The sequence below is a fragment of the Diceros bicornis genome, chromosome 7 (assembly GCF_020826845.1).
Source record: "Diceros bicornis minor isolate mBicDic1 chromosome 7, mDicBic1.mat.cur, whole genome shotgun sequence".
NCBI classification, from domain to species: Eukaryota; Metazoa; Chordata; class Mammalia; order Perissodactyla; family Rhinocerotidae; genus Diceros; species Diceros bicornis.
In genome coordinates, this window is record NC_080746.1 from 57923044 (window position 1) to 57940674 (window position 17631).

At 38.8% G+C, this 17631-nt stretch overlaps 2 protein-coding genes across 2 annotated transcripts in view; one reads left to right on the forward strand and one right to left on the reverse strand.

Moving 5' to 3' along the window:
- The window catches only part of FCHSD2 (FCH and double SH3 domains 2), a 254614-nt gene that overhangs the window by 231187 nt on the left and 5796 nt on the right, over nt 1-17631 (forward strand). Inside the window, exons 14-17 of the mRNA XM_058545654.1 lie at nt 10073-10207; nt 16624-16707; nt 16826-17003; nt 17308-17528. Of these exons, the coding sequence (XP_058401637.1) occupies nt 10073-10207; nt 16624-16707; nt 16826-17003; nt 17308-17528 (618 nt within the window). The remainder of the gene's footprint in view (nt 1-10072; nt 10208-16623; nt 16708-16825; nt 17004-17307; nt 17529-17631) is intronic.
- Nucleotides 9911-17631, reverse strand: part of ATG16L2 (autophagy related 16 like 2) — a 33814-nt gene continuing 26093 nt past the window's right edge. Inside the window, exon 18 of the transcript XR_009220802.1 lies at nt 9911-10988. The gene's annotated coding sequence lies outside the window, so the exon portion shown is untranslated. The remainder of the gene's footprint in view (nt 10989-17631) is intronic.

A 17631-nucleotide genomic window follows, 5' to 3' on the forward strand; every position in this document is an offset into this window, starting at 1 on the left:
CTTATACATATTACATTTTCAAAAATTTTAATCTGAACCTCAAGATAAGCAGTTTACTCCAGTTCCCCAACTAAGCTTAAAATACTGCTAAAAGGAAGGAGTTCACACTGATAACATGTCTGTTATGTACCAGGTACTATGTCAGGCATAGTCATATATTATTTCAGTTGACGATCACAACAATCCTGAATGTATTTACAGACAAGGAGATGGACTAGGAAGAATTAAATATCTCACCCAAGGGCACACAGCTAGTAAGTGGAGAGAGCTGGGATTTGAACCCAGATATGTAAGCGCTGCTCTTCAGCAAACTCTCTTCCTCTGTGGATTACTCTTTATTCCTCTAGCCTTTATCATGATTCATTTTAATTGCTGTGCATTCCTTTCTTCCTGTTGTTTTTTTTTTTTTTTTTGCTCTGTTGAATCCTCATTGAATGTCATATTTTCAATGTAATTACAGTCATGTGTCACTTAACCACAGGGATGCATTCTAAGAAATGCGTCATTAGGTGATTTCATCATTGTGCAAACATCATAAGAGCGTACTTACACAAACCTAGATGGTATAGCCTACTACACACCTAGGCTATATGGTACTAATCTTATGGGAACACCATCGTATACGCAGTCTATCGTTGACCAAAACGTCGTTATGTGGCACAGGACTGTAATGGTCTTATGGTATCTTCAAGTACTATATGACCAGTTGTCATTAACATTCCCAAACTTTATTGATATTTTTTAGCAGCTTTACTCAGGTATAATTGACATATGATAGATTGCACATATTTCAATCTGATTCATTTTGACATATATATACACCAGTGAAACCCTCCCCACAATTAAGATAACGAACATATCCATCACCCCCCAGAAGTTTCCTCATGTTCCTTTGTAATCCCTCCTTCCTGCCCCTCAATCAACCACTGATCTGCTGTCTGTCACTATAAATTAGTTTTCATTTCCTATAATTTTATATAAACAGAATCATACAATATGTATTCTTTTTGGTCTTGTCTTCTTTGACGCAGCATGATTATTTTGCAGATCATCCATGTTGTTGCATGTATCAATAGTTCATTTCTTTTAAGTACTGAGTAGTATTCCATTGTATGGATACACCACAGTTTGTTTATCCATTCACTTGATGATGGGCATTTGGGTTGTTTTGGACTATTACAGGTAAAACTGCTATGAACATGTTTTGGGTGGATCATATAGAGGGTATATTTACCATTTTAAGAAACTGCCAAACTCTTCTCCAAAGTGGTTGTACTATTTCAGATTTCCATCAGTAAGGTACTAGTATTCCAGTTGTCCACAACCTTGCCAACACTAAGTATAGTCAGTTTTTTTAATTTTAGACATTCTAATACGTGTGTATCATACACACGTATCATTCTAATACGTGTGTATCATCTAGTACTGTTTCATTGTAGTTTTAATCTGCATTTCCCCAATAATGTTGAACATCTTTTCATATGCTTATTTGCCCATCAGTATATCTTCTTTGGTGAAGTGTCTGTTCAGATCTTTTACTCATATTTTATTGGATTGTTTGTCTTCTTTTTATTGAGTTTTGAGAGTTCTTTTTATATTCTAGATACAAAGCTTTATCAGAAATATGACTTTACGTAAATTTCTCCCAGGCTGTGGCTTGCCTTTTCATTTCCTTAACAATGTCTTTCAAAGAGCAGAAATTTTTAATTTTGATAAAGTCCAACTTAATTTCTTTTGCCTTTATGGATCATGCTTGGTATGGTAGCTAAGAAATCTTTGCCTTACCCAAGGTCATAAAGTTTTTATCCTATGTTTCCTTCTAGAAGTTTTGTCATTTTAGGTTTTGCGTTTGAACCTGTGATCTAGTATGAGTTAATCTTTCTATATGGTAAGAACAATGAGTAAAAGTGCGTATTTTTTTGTTGTCGTTGAAAAGACTGTCCTTCCTCCACTGATTTGCCTTCACATCTTTGTCGAAAATCAATTAACCATATATGTGTGGGTCTATTTTCAGACTTTTTGTTCTGTTCCACTGGTCTGTCTAGCTTGATGCCAGTACTACACTGTCTTAATTACTGTAACTTTATAATAAGTCTTGAGGTCAGGTACGGTAAATCTTCCAACTGTTGTCTTCTTTCTCAAAGATGTTTTGGATATTCTAGGTTCTTTGCATTTCCATGTGAATTTTAAAATCCATTTTCTACAAAAACACCTACCAGAATTTTTTATTAGGATTGCAGTGAATCTGTAGATCAATTTGAAGACTTAACAATATTGAGTTGACATCTTAACAATATTGAGTCTTCCAGTCCATGAACATAATACTTCTCCATTTATTTAGGTCTTTAATTTCTCTCAGCAGTGTTTTGTAGTTTTCATTATATAGGTCTTGCACATCCTTTGTCAGACTTAATCTGTATTTCATAGTTTTTAATGCTATTGTAAATGGTTTTTTTATTTCAATTTCCAGTTGCTCATTGCCGATATATAGAAATACAGTTGATTTTTGTATGTTGATCTTATATATCCTGCAACCTCGGGAAACTCATTTATTAGTAGTAGTAGTTTTTGTGTAGATTTTCTATATACATAATCATGTCACCTGCATATAAAGACAGTTTTACTTCTTCCTTTCCAATTCAGATGCCTTTTATTTCCTTCTTTGCTTCCTTTTTTCCTCTTAATTATAGCAACTAGAATCTCCAGTACAATGCTAAATAGAAGTGGTGAGCCAACAGATGTCCTTGCCTTGTTCCTAAACTTAGGCAGAAAGCATTCAGTCTTTCACCATTAAGTATGATGTTAACAGTAGGGTTTTTGTAGATGCCTTTTATCATGTTGAGTTTCCTCCATTTCTGTTTAGTTTGCTGATAGGAATGGATGTTGGATCTTGTCAAATTATTTTTCTTTTTTAGTCTGTTACTATGGAGAATTGCACCAATGATTTTTCAAATATTAAACCAACTTCATATTCCTGATAAGGTCCACCTGGATCATGATATATTATCCTTTTTTATGTATTGATTGGAATTGATTTTTTAAAATTTTGATAGGCATTTTTGTATCTCTGTTCATGGCAGATAGTAGTCTATAGTTTTCTTTTCTTGTAATGTTTTTATCTGGATTTGGTATAATGCTTGTCTCTTAGAATAATGTGAAAAGTATCTCCTCCTCGTCTACACAGTTTTCTGGAAGCCTGTGTAGAATTTTTTCTCCCTTAAATGTTTGGTAGAGTTCACCAGAGCAGTTATCTGAGCCTGGAGTTTTATTTGTGGGAGTTTTTTAACAACATTCTTAATTTCTTTCATATTTATAGGGTTATTCAGGTTATTCTTCTTGAGTGGACTTTGATCATTTGTGTCTCTCATGGAATTTGTCTATTCCATATAATTTGCCAAATTTATTGACATAAAGTTGTTCATAATATGCCTTTATTATCCTTGGATTATCTGGAGAATCTGTAGTGACATCACCTCTCTTATTCCTGATATTGGTTATTTGTGTCTCCTCTTTTTTTTGCTGATTATTCTGGTAGAGGTTTATCAATTTGATGGATCTCCACAAAGAACCAGCTTTTTGATTTCATTGATTTTTCCCTGTTGTTTTTCTGTTTTCTATTTTATCAGTTACTGCTCTGGTTTTTATTATTTCTTTTCTTCTGATTAATTTGGATTTAATTTGCTCTTTTTAATTTCTTAAAGGTAGAAGCTGAGGTCATTGATTTGAGACTTTCCTTCTTTTCCAGTATAGGCGTTTGGTACTAAACATTTCTCTCTAAATATTGCTTAAGCTCCATTGCACAAATTCTGATACGTTGTGTTATCATTTGTATTCAGTTCAAAATATTTTCTAATTTACCTTTTAAATTTTTCTTTGATTCGTGGGTTGTTTAGAAGTGTTATTGACTTTCCACATATTTGGGGACTTTACAGATGTATTTCTATTTTTGATTTCTAATTTATTTCCTTTGGTCAAATAACATATTTGAATTCTTCTAAATTTATTGAGACTTGTTTTGTGGCCCAGTATATGGTCTTGGTAAATGTTCCATGTGTACTTGAAAAGAATGTATATTCTGCTGTTGTCAGGTTTTATGTTCTAACAATGTCAATTAAGTCAAGTTGGTTCATAGTGACTGTTCATTTCTTCTATATCTTCTATATAAGGCATGCTGTGTGCCTTATGAGGTTTTCTACTCTGTTAAGAGGGAACAGGAAATATTCCCAGACTTCTGTGAGTGCTGAGGATTATTCCCTCTAATCCTCTGGGTGGTTCTATCCCTGGCTTCAGATAGTTCTTCACATACGTGTACTAATCAGTACTCAGCTGGAGACTTGAAGGGGACTCTCTGCAGATTTCCAGAGTTCTGTCTACGCATCTCTCTCTTCTCCATTACTCTGCCCTATGAACTCTAGCCACCTTGGCCTTCCTGAATGCCCCAGTTCTATATCCTCAATTCAGGGAAACCACCATCCTCTGCCTGGGTTCTCTCCCCCTATGTCTCAGCCTGGAAACTTTCTTCAAACATTAAGTTGGGGAAATTGCTTGTTTCCCATCCCCAGGGATCACTGCCCTTCATTGCATGATGTCCAGTGTCTTGAAAACTGTTCTTTCATATATTTTGGGCAGTTTTTTAGTTGTTTCTAGAAGCAGTTTAAATCTGGTCCATGATACTCCATATTGCCTAGAAGCAAAAATCCATTTTGCTGATATTTTCAACATCATCTTTTATAATCTACTTGTATTTGAAATGATGTTCACTGTCATCAGTTTTCTGTCTAGATGGAATTCAGAGGTTCTGCTAGTCAGTTATAAGGAGCTGCCTTCCTCTGTTTTGTCTATCACCAGATTCTTTATCTAGATTCTCTTCTTCTTGTAAAAACAACAAAAGTAATGATTTATAAACTACCTCCTATGTATCAAGCATGTGTTAGGGATTTAAATATATTACCTCATTCAATCCTTATGGTAACCCTGTGAAGAGATAATTATATAGATGAGGTCAATGAAGTTGAGAAGTTAAAAATTTTCCCACAGTCACACAACAAGTCAGTGGTGTAGTCAGCATCCAAGTCTATCAGAAGCAAGGACCCACTGCTTTCTAGTTCATGACAGTACCATAAAGCTGATAAAGCCCTTCAGAGGTTATTTTGCTGAATACAAGAAGACAGCTACTAAAACCAACTCAAAAAGTTTCTTCCTATCTGCCCTGGCAACAAGAGTAAGCATTTTACAACATCTAAGAAAGGAAAAATATTAGTACAGCTAGAAAGAATAGTTTTGATGGAAGTTCTGTCAAGTGACAGGAAGGAAAAGGGATAAGGGAGCAGTTGTTGAGAAACAGAGGAAGAATGTGATTTTAGAAATGCTGGGTCAAGAAAACATTGTAACAATTAAGTTACAAAGGGTGGAAGAGGAAAAAGGAAGAAATTATTCTGAGATGACATATTTTGGAAGGCTGCTAGAGCAGTGCAAAAACATATGGCAGTGACCCCTATTGCTGTCACTGCAACCTTTCATTCCTTTCAGTGAGAATCCAAAAATGAACTTAAAATAAAGGAGAAAGAATGGAATGTTTAGTATCAACCAACGTTGCCAAGATAAAATGTTTTGGATTGATCCCCTGTGCCAAAGCACAGTACATATTAAAATTCCTTATATATTTTTGGAAACTTGTTTACCCACGTTGGCTTTAATTTTAGTTTTTACAGATGTATGGGTGTTTTGTTTTGTTGTAATGCCCACAGTTTTTTTAAATGTCTGTAACCTTTACTAGAATATAAAAGCAATGTCTTCTAAGTATACAATCACACATTGCTTAACAATGGGGCTATTTTCTGAGAAATACATCATTAGGCGATTTCGTCATTGTGTGATCATCATAGAGTGTACGTAGACAAACCTAGATGGCATAGCTACTGCACACGTAGGCCATATGGTACTAATCTTATGGGAACACCATCATATACGTGGTCCCTTTTTGACCGAAACGTTGTTATGTGGCAGATGACTGTATATAAATATGTGTAAGTTTATGGCAATTTCTAGCATGTGATCCTTTTATATGACACAATGCCCTGTTGGAAAACAAGAGAATCATAAGCCTCAGATTATTATTATTTTTTTTTTTGTGAGGAGATCAGCCCTGAGCTAACATCCGCCAATCCTCCTCTTTTTTTTTGCTGAGGAAGATGGCCCTGGGCTAACATCTGTGCCTATCTTCCTCCACTTTATATGGGACGCCGCCACAGCATGGCTTACCAAGCAGTGCGTTGGTGCGCGTCCGGGATCCGAACCAGCGAACCCTGGGCCGCCGCAGCGGAGCGCACGCACTTAACCGCTTGCGCCACCGGGCCGGCCCCAAGCCTCAGATTATTTTAAAGGTCAAGATTTGAGTCTATTTTGTCATTGACCTAACTGACCATAGATGAATTATTTGTAAGATGAAGCACATGATTACCTCACTCAGCTGTGGAGAATTTTTAAAAATAATTATAAATGAGATAGGGCTGGCCCAGTGGCGTAGTGGTTAAGTTCATGCACTCCGCTTCGGCGGCCCAGAGTCCACAGGTTCGGATCCTGGGTGCGGACCGATGTACCACTGGTCAAGCCATGCCGTGGCAGCGTCCCATATAAAGTAGAGGGAGATGGGCAGGGATGTTAGCCCAGGGCCAATCTTCCTCAGCAGTAAGAGGAGGATTGGCAACAGATGTTAGCTCAGGGCTAATCTTCCTCACACACACAAAAAATTATAAATGAAAATATTACAGCGACTTTGAAATGGAAGCAATAAATGTGACAGGAAATATGTGCTATTTGTTCTTCTGGAACTCCCCGCAATTCTATAGATTTTTATTAGGGAAATAGCAGTTAAAAGCAGAGTCGGTTTTAAAACGTTAGTGATAACTACTGAAGGGAAATCATTTTAATTCATTAAAAAGTAGAACTTTAATACTATAGGCAGCCCCTTCCTTTTTTTTTTCTTTTTTCTTTTTTTTTGCTGAGGAAGATTCGCCCTGAGCTAACATTTGTTGCCAATCTTCCCCTATTTTGTATGTGAGACACCACACAGCATGGCCACCAACAAGTGGTGTAGGTCCACACCCAGGAGGTAAACCCAGGCCACCGAAGCAAAGCGTGTCGAACTTACCCACTAGGGCACTGGGGCTGGCCCTAGCCTCTGCTTTTTGACTCACTGAATCCCAGGAAGTCTTCTCTGACCTTCTACCTCTTCCATATCCACAGGCCCCTGAGCACTTAGCATTTAGTTTCCACTCTAGATGTGACCTCCTGCGAAGCAGGCACAGTGTCCTGCATTTCATATCGAAGAGCCTAGCATAGTGTTCAACATACAGTAGGTATTTGGTATTTAAATTAATTGTTCTACTGTGAGGTCCAATTCTGACTGTCTGTTCCTTATATACTTAATGTGTAAACATCAGTGCCTTTGTATGTTTGAACATAGGAAAAAGCCAAATAAGTGCTTATATGTAGCTAGAAACAGAAATCTCTGAGCCTATTTTGTGTCTTCTTTATTGGATTTTTAATTTAAAAAGTAAAACATACTTATTTTAATAGTTCAGGTAGTACAGAGGTATGTAAAAAACAAATCAGTTATCTTCTCTGTTCTGCAGTCTTGATTCTTCTTACTCTGTCTCCCCCTGTCAGATACTTACGCTCATATAAATACTCAATACCATTTTAATTAATATATGCCTTTTAGCTATGGAGGGTAATATACATTGAAATTGGGTTAAAAAATTATTTTCCTTGTGCTACATTTCAAAAGGGACTGTATTCTCTTTTGTGGTAATATATACATAACATAAAATTTACCATTTAAAGCATTTTGGTTTTTTTTTTTTTTTTGAGGAAGATCAGCCCTGAGCTAACATCCATGCTAATCCTCCTTTTTGCTGAGGAAGACCGGCTCTGAGCTAACATCCATTGCCAATCCTCTTCCTTTTTTTATCCCCCCACCAAAGCCCCAGTAGATAGTTGTATGTCATAGTTGCACATTCTTCTAGTTGCTGTATGTGGGACGCCGCCTCAGCATGGCCAGAGAAGCGGTGTGTCGGTGCGCGCCTGGGATCCAGACCCGGGCCGCCAGTAGCGGAGCGCGTGCACTTAACCGCTAAGCCACGGGGCCAGCCCCCTAAAGCATTTTTAATTATACAGTTCAGTAGCATTAAGTACATTCACATTGTTGTGCAACCATCACCACCATCCATCTCCAGAACTGTTTTCATCCTGAAAAAGTAAAACCCTGTACCCATGGAATGATCACTCCCCATTCCCTAACCCCTAGTCCCTGGCAACCAACATTCCACTTTTCTGTCTCCATAAATTTGACTACTCTAGATACCTCATAAAAGTAGAATTATACAGTATTTATCTTTTTGTGACTGGATTATTTCATTTAACATTAATGTCCTCAAGGTTCATCCATATTATAGCATGTGTCAGAATTTCTTTCCTTTTTAAGGCTGAATAATATTCTATTGTATGTGTATACCAGGTTTTGTTCATGCATTCATCTGTCAACGGACACCTGGGTTGCTCTTACCTTTTAGCTATTGTGAATAATGCTGCTATGAACATTGGTGTACAAATATCTCTTCATGTCCCATCTTTCAATTCTTTGGGGTATATACCTAGAAGTGGAATCACTGGATCATATGGTAATTCTCTGTTAAATTTTTTGAGGAACCGCCATACCGTTTTCCACAGAGGCTGCACCATTTTACATTCCTACCAGCAGTACACAAGTGTTCCAATTTCTCTACATCTTCACCAACACTTGTTATTTCCTGGTTTTTTGATAACAGCCATTCTAATGGGTATCTCATTGTGGTTTTGATGTGCATTTCCCTCATGATAAGTGATGGTGAGCATCATTTCATATGCTTATTGGCCATTTGTGTATCTTCTTTGGAGAAATGTCTATTCAAATCCTTTGCCTATTTTTGAATTTGGTTTTTTGTTATTGTTGAGTTTTAGGCATTCTGTATATATTCTGGATATTAACCCCTTATCAGATATATGATTTGCAAATATTTTCTCCCATTCTGTGGGCTGCCTTTTCACTCTGTTTTCCTTTGATGCACAAAAGTTTTTAATTTGATGAAATCCATTTTATCTATTTTTTTCCTTTGTTGCCTGTGCTTTTGGTGTCATATCCAAGAAATCATTGCCAAATCCAGTGTCATGACGCTTTTCCCCTATGTTTTCTTCCAAGAGTTTTATAGTTTCAGCTCTTACGTTTAGGTCTTCAATCCATTTGAGTTAATTTTTGTAAGGTAAAGGTCTAACTTCACTCTTTTACATGTGGATGTCCAGTTTTCCTAGTACCATTTATTGAAAGAACTATCCTTTCCCCATTGAATAGTCTTGGGACCTTTATCAAAAATCATTTAACCATATAGCGAGAGTTTATTTGTGGGCTTTCTATTCCCTAACTCATTTTTATTAGGTGTTATTTATCTATAATATGGACACATCATAGTTTATTCAGACGTCCTCAATTGATGGACATACAGGTTGTGTCCAGGCCTTTGCCGCTACAAGCGATGTTGCAGTAAACATCTGAGAATTATAGTCTTACATCCTGGTGCTTTCATTTCTCTGTAATGGATTCACAGAATTGGAATTGCTAGACCAAGTAGTATGTTTAATTTCAGTAAGCGGGTTATTTTTTTTAAAAGGATGTGTCAGTTTACATTTCTACCAGCCATAGATGAAAGCCTGTTGCTCCACATCCTTGGTAGCATTTAGAAATCTGTTTAATGTTTCCCAATATAATGTTTAAAATGGTAATGAGTGTTTATTAGTCAGTATTTAACAGTTAAAACTGAAAAGATACTGATAAATATTTCTTATATATTAGAAAGACATTTTATTCTTGGTTTTAAAAAGAAAAAATATCTCAGTCCTTTTATAACATGAAAAATGCAAGTGCCGTTGAATAAGTAAGTTAATATTTTGAAACAATCAGGTTTTAAGTGTGTTTTTCCTGCTTTCAGCCATTTTCTTGAAGTAAGCAAGCTAGTCAATGGCTTCTAATTTTTCCTAGCTTAATGCAGATCCTGAAAGAGAAGAAGGAGAAGAGTTTGAAGACAACATGGATGTTTTTGATGACAGCAGTTCCAGCCCTTCTGGCACCTTAAGAAATTATCCACTTACCTGCAAAGTTGTTTATTCCTACAAGGTTTGTATTTCTCTAACATGTTGCTCATACTAAATTGTGACAACTCTGAAGATACACATAACTGTATCAACTCAGCCTCTCAGATTGTGCTTAACATAAAATTGGCGTCTAGTTAGCATTAGAGGCAACATAACGTAATGGTGAAGAGTCTAGGCTCTGATGTCAGAATCAGACTGTCTGGGTTAACATCCTGTCTCTGCCACTTATGACCTATACGACCACACTAATCCCTGAGTCTCTGTGAGCCTCAGTTTTCTTATTTATATTATGGGGATAACATTATAGAGCTAGTTTGAAGATTAAATGAGATAACACTTTATAGCAAAGCACTTACAGTGCCTGGCATCCAGTAAATTTTCAGTAAATAGAACTTGTACCCTTTTTATCAATTGCCTGCTTCGCATAAGACCCTCCACTAGGATGATCCTCAAAACTTACATTACAAGAAAATCGTTTTACAGAGCAGTTTTTGAACACTTTACCTTTCCTAATATGAATATAACCATCTCTTGTTTCTATGTTAAGCAGGGACCTGGATAAATAGATGCCAGAATTTCCAAACCTGATGTGGTGTAATAGTTCTTAATCTCTCTCACCACTGCCCTGCTTTCACATTAACTTTGTACTCATACAAAGTTAACTGAGTTTTAATTCCCCAATTCCTTTCTTTCTCTCAGCCCCCTCATCCAGTCCATCAGCCGGTCCTATTGAGTCCACCTCCAAAACACGTCCTGAATCCATTCACTTTTCACCGTCTTGGTCTAGGCCATTGGTTTGACTTCTGTAAAGGAAGAAAAACTTATGATTGGTATCCCTTCTTCATACTTGCCTTCCAACAGTCCATTTTCCACTCTGCAGCCAGAATTATCTTGAACACATAAAGGAGATTATTTTATTCCCCTGCCTAAAACCCTTTATAAGCTTTCCATCATCACACAGGGAAAAACAAACTCTTTACTAGGGTCTGTAATGTCCAGATTGATCAGGCCCCAGCCAGTCTCCCTAACTTCATGTCGGACCATTCCCCTACCCAACCCACTGCACATTAGCCACTCTGGCTGCCCTTCAGTCTTCAAAAGCACCAGGCTTTTTCCTGACTTAACAACTTTGCACTTGCAGCTCCCTCCACCTAGAACTGTCTTTTCCTAAATCGTGGTTGGCTACCCATTGCTCTTCCTTGAGGCTCAGCTCAAATAGTGCCTCCTCAGGCCTCCCCTGACCACCTGAATACATAACCAACTCCTCAGTCACTACTCTCTGTCCCATTGCACTTTTGCCCTCTTTTATTTACTATATAGCATTTATCCCCAGTCAAATTTAATCTTACTGGTTTTCATATTTCTTTGTCTGACTCCACACTAGAGGTCCATGAGGACAGAAACTTTGTGTACCTTGTCTGTGGGTCTTCAGCACCTAGGGCAGTACCTGACACATAGAGATAATTGTGGACTGTAAATAATTGTGGATTCAGTAAATAATTGTGGACTTAATAAATGAATGGTTCAAGGAAGGCATGAAGAAATGAATCCTCCTCTGGCTCCCATGCTGATGGAGACCCAGTGCTTAAGGGACAAGAACAGAGGAAGAGTCTGGAGAGAATTTTCAACAGTCATACATGGGACAGCCTCACTCCCACCATCACCATCCCTGGAGAGCCAAAAGTTGGCAGTATTTACTCCTCAATATCAGTGATTCCCAGACTTTTTTTAGTTTAACATCCTTTCGTTATATATTTAAATTAATAATACTTCCTCTTTTCTAAAAGGGTTGGGATTGTTTTTTCATTGTAAATCGTTTTGATAGTCTTTTGAAAATTTGAAGTTATCTTCTGAGATAGTTGGAAAGGTGTTATAGAGTATTGTAAAACTAGGGTTGGGAATGTTTCCCCATCTCACTTCTCAGTATTATATTTACTTTGAAGTTTCAGAATTAGAATGTAAGGTCCTTAAATGGAAAGGGTCCTCAGTGTCTGAGTGATTATAAACAGCTTACATTCATCTAACATTCCCTTTATTGGCATTTCCCAGGCCTGTCCCTATGGCAAACCAGACTATAAAAATCTATTTAATCTGTTAATCATTAAACACATTTATTGAGTGCCCAATATGTGATAAGTTTTGAGGGTGCAAGAATGAAGGTGACACAATCCCTGCCCCCAAGGAAGGGATAGGCTCGAGGGAGTAAATATTAAACTCAACAATGGAATATGTGTGACTGAATGACTAGAAAACATAGTAGAGGTAAAACTACTAATTCTTCCTGTGAGGGTTGGGAGAAGCTTTACAGATGAGGTGGCATTTAAATTAGGTCATGAAGGGGGCTAGCCCGGTGGCGTAGCAGTTAAGAGCACACGCTCCACTGTGGCGGCTCAGGGCTCACAGGTTCAGATCCTGGGCATGGATGGACACACTGCCTGTCAAGCCATGCTGTGGCAGCATCCCATATAAAGTAGAGGAAGATGGGCACAGATGTTAGCCCAGGGCCAGTCTTCCTCAGCAAAAAGAGAAGGATTGGCATTGGATGTTAGCTTAGGGCTGATCTTCCTCACACACACAAAAAAAGTATTAAATTAGGTCATGAATAAGATCTTTCGAGATACAGTGAGAAGAGAGGGAAGGGAAAGAGCCTTCTAAGCAAAGAGAGCATCAGATACAGAGACATGGTTTGATGAGATAATGGGGTGTTCAGGAAATGTTAAAGTCAGTGGCACGTGAGCATCAAGTGTGGGAAATAGAGCAGCTGGAAGTAAAGATGTTTGCTGTCAGATTGTAAAGAGCCTTGTAGACCGGACTGAAGTTTGGCTTTTATCCTGGCTAGGAGCAGCCATTGATGTCTTAAAATCAGATTAGGCTTTTAACCTAACCCTGGTGTTGGTATAGATACTCTAGAGGATAGATTAGAATAGAAGGAGACTGGGCCGGCCCCGTGGCTTAGCGGTTAAGTGCGCGCGCTCTGCTACTGGCGGCCTGGGTTCGGATCCCGGGCGCGCACCGACACACCGCTTCTCCAGCCTTGCTGAGGCCGCGTCCCACATACAGCAACTAGAAGGATGTGCAACTATGACGGACAACTATCTACTGGGGCTTTGGGGGAAAAAAAGGAGAAGGATTAGCAATAGATGTTAGCTCAGAGCCGGTCTTCCTCAGCAAAAAAAGAGAAGGATTAGCATGGATGTTAGCTCAGGGCTGATTTTCCTCACACACACACACACACACACACACACACAAAAAAAATAGGAGGAGACTGACTTGTAAGCCTAATAGTGATTCCTCTAGTCCAGACCAGGAAAGAAGGCCCAGATTAATCTGGTGAGAACAAAGAAAAGCTGTATTTAAGGATGAGATTCAAAAGCCTTAAAAATGCTCATAACTTTTGACCCTTCTAGCATTTGTCCTAATGAAATGACCAACAATAATAGAAAAACATTTTGGAAACAGTGTTCTTTCATCATAACACGACTTTATAATAGCTCAGCGTTGGCAGTCCAATAAGGGAATAGTTAAATAAATTAACCATTCATATAATGGAACCATAGCATATAATATGATGAAGATAATTGAAAATTACATTAGTGAGAGTTTTTTATGTAAGAAGAAATGCTATGTTATGTCAAAAAAGTAAGATACCAAATTGTATATACCTTAAGATCTCAATTACGCATATTTTCCAGCTTTTCTACAATGGACATGTACTTTTATAATCAGGAAAAAGCATATTGTTTTCAAAGAAAACAGGAAATTTGGAGAGAGTGGTGGGAATGGAGGGCATGGCTGCTTGTGGAGTTCTGGCTGTCACTGGGTATTAGGACTTCAGGAGGCAGTGTGAGACCACGTGTTTGTTTAATAACCATTTACTGACCACTTGCTGTCGTTGGTTGGGGTGAGAAGAATTACATTCCCTGCCTTAAGTAAGTCATTCTAGCAGGAAGCCCACAAGGGCAAACAACTAACTAGGTGCCATGGTAGTCAGTGTTAGAGGGATGCACAAAGCCTTGAAAGAACAGAAGGATGAAGCAACCAGCTCACTGTGGGTGGTCTGGGAAAACATATGAGCTGGGCCTCAAATCATAAGTAATAATGATAGCTACCATTTATGAATTACTGTGTGCCTAGTACCACATATATATACCCTGTACATTTGGGGGGATATATATAGAGTAATCTCTTTAATAACCCTATAAGGAAGATATTATCAACCAACCATTAATTCAACAAATATTATTTGAGCACCTTCCATGTACTGTGCTGTGCTCTTTTCTAGGCTTGAGGATATAACATTGATCAACACAGACAAAAATCTCTGCCCTCATGGAGCTTACATTCTAATAGGAATAAAAAAGAAAACTGAGGCTCGGAGAGGTCTTATGGTCACTTGCCCATAGAAACAGACTGAAGCTGGACTTGAACCCATAATAATCTAAATCCATTCACCTGATGGGAAGGAGGAAGCAGGGCCTGCTGAAAAGAAGGAACAGCCTGGTAAAGGCACAGAGGCAAGGAAGAGCATGGTGTGTTGAGAGAATTTGGAATAGTGTGCTGGGGCCAAAGCATCAAGAGACCATGGGGCTAAACTCTGTTGGGTCTTGAGTGCCATGCAAAGGACTTGATCTTGTCAAGTGGAAGAATTGGTGACTGCTTGGGGATGGTATGATCCAGCTAGTGTCTGCTTATATAATGATGTGGGACAACTTGCATGGCCCCCTATGACTTTTTTACGAGGGCAGCAATATATTTAAAGGTGTTTTTATCCCTCCTGCTTTGCTCTCACACACATTGAAGTCTGGTTGCATTGATACTTTTTAAGTCTTGCGATGGAATTAGGAAAAACATCTTTGTTATATAGGTGCCTTTTGCTGGTATATTCAAGACATGGTGTAGTTTCAGATTAGCAAAGAAATTCCATTGGAAAAGCCATCAAGAGTCAGTGAGCTTTTTGTTTTCTCATATTTTGAAATCAGAGGTAATTTACTTAAAATTCTGGTCCTGGAGTATTTCTGTGATTTGTCAGCCATTTCCAATACTATTTTTCCTTCTCAAGCAGCTATGGCAACGTCTAGAATCTGGGTTTGATGAAATGTTATAATGCGTATGAAATTAAAAATAAGTCTTAGGAAAGTGACCCATTTTCTTGCCTTATTTTTGCTCGTGTAACTTGGAGATATTTTACACTTTGAGACTGTGAGATTTGAAAAACTATATGGTCTTAGATGATAGTTTTAACTGATCTTGGGACTTGAGGAAAGCTTTTAAGACTGTTCACTAGAGAGCCTGAGGATGCCAGCAGGCCCCTCCCTGGTACATGTGACAGGTAAATCTCTTTAGAAAACAAAGCCACATGTCTCAGTCTCTGATCTGTCTGTGGAGCCCCTGAGAGTTTGCTCTCAGATTCTGCAGTCTTGGGGCTGGCCCAGTGTTGTAGTGGTTTAGTTCACACACTCCACTTCTGCGGCCTGGGTTCACGAGTTTGGATCCCAGGCGCAGACCTACACCACTCATCAAACCATGCTGGGGTGGCATCCCACATACAAAATAGAGAAGGAGGATGGGTACAGATGTTAGCTCAGGGCCACTCTTCCTCAAGCAAAAGAGGAAGATTGGCACCAGGTGTTAGCTCAAGCCAGTCTTCCTCACAAAAAAAAAAAAGATTCTGCAGTCTCAAGGGCAGTATCTGAGTTGCTGGTGTTAGTGGACTCCTGCTATTAGAAGTAATAAAACCATCACGGTTAGCGGCTTGTGCAGAAGCACCCAAGTGGATCAGCCCAGTCTCCGCTGTTAAGTTAGAGCATAATAAATCCAAACTTTGACCGATCTCAATCATTTCCTTTCCTACAACTTTCTTCTCTTGGCCAGTGTTTTACAATGATTCCAGATCAATTCTAGGTGCTGCTCAAGCTGTCATCCAATCCACGTACATAGTTCTTTGCATTTTCACAGCATGCACCTCCATGATAGCCCTCTGGTGCAGTTCTAATTCCGTGCTTTCTCCTTTGCCTGTGCTTCCCCAGTCGTCATGGTTCTGTGCTTATTCATCCCACATTGACTCCCCTATCCTCCTGAGAATGGCAAGGTTGTCATTTTGCAGAAATGGAGGCATCAAGAAGTTGAATAACTTACCAATAGATCCATAAGCTGGGGCTGGAGCCCAGGTCCTGTGCTTCCAGCAGAGTGCTTTGTCACTGAACCTGATTGCCTCCTGAGGATTCCGTTTCTCCAGTTTTTGTCGTGGCTTTATTTTGTTTAGTTTTTTAAAGTAAAACTTCACCTCATTATGATAGTTTTACAACACATAAATTTTTTATGTTTGATACGTTTTTCAAAATCATTTCAATATTTTGATCCCCAGTTTTCGTTATGATCAGCTCACATCTGCTCTTATCTAACCTTTTTAATTTTGTCCATGACCATCCTACATTGCAGGCTTCTCAACCAGATGAGTTGACCATTGAGGAGCATGAGGTGTTAGAAGTGATTGAAGATGGAGATATGGAAGACTGGGTAAAGGTATATTCCTTTGCTCATATCGCCCCTTCTTGTGACATTTTTAGGAGTTTGTTTTGGTTCTTCTTAAGCCCTGTCCAGATTGTGTGTGCAAACCTGTTTTGTCACGTCTTTTACTCAGGCTCGAAATAAAGTTGGCCAAGTGGGTTATGTTCCAGAAAAGTACCTCCAGTTTCCCACCTCGAACAGTCTACTGAGCATGCTGCAGTCCTTGGCTGCTTTGGACAGTCGGTCACACACATCCAGCAATTCCACGGAGGCCGAGCTCGTCTCAGGCAGCCTCAACGGAGATGCCAGTGGTAAAGACTGAAACAGGGCACTCTTTATTTGGTCACATTTGGCCTAAACTGTGTTACCCAGGAGTCAGCCTTCAGTAGGTTATAAAGCACCACTTTATTCCTGTTCTATACTGTTTTGCTTTATTTGGTCACATTTATCCTGTATGGTAGAACCCTCAAGTTCGTCTTCAGTGAGTAAAAACATTACAGCTTTACTCTTATTCTGTACGATGCTCATTTAGTTGTCATGTGAGCATAGGGATGGCTGCAAAAGTAACCTGGCTATTAATGTTCTCACTGCATTTTTCTCTCTCTTGCTACCTAGTCTGTTTCGTGAAAGCACTTTATGACTACGAGGGCCAGACAGATGATGAATTATCTTTTCCTGAGGGAGCAATCATCCGAATCCTGAACAAAGAAAACCAGGATGATGATGGCTTCTGGGAAGGGGAATTCAATGGGCTGATTGGAGTTTTCCCATCGGTGCTAGTGGAAGAACTTTCAGCCTCAGAAAACGGTGATACTCCATGTATGAGAGAGATTCAGGTACATGATGGGAGAAAGCCGAATTAAAAGATGTTTAAAGAAAGTGACTCCCAAGGAGTCTTCACAGAAGTGGGCTGTAGCCTCGGCCTCACCCTCACACTCC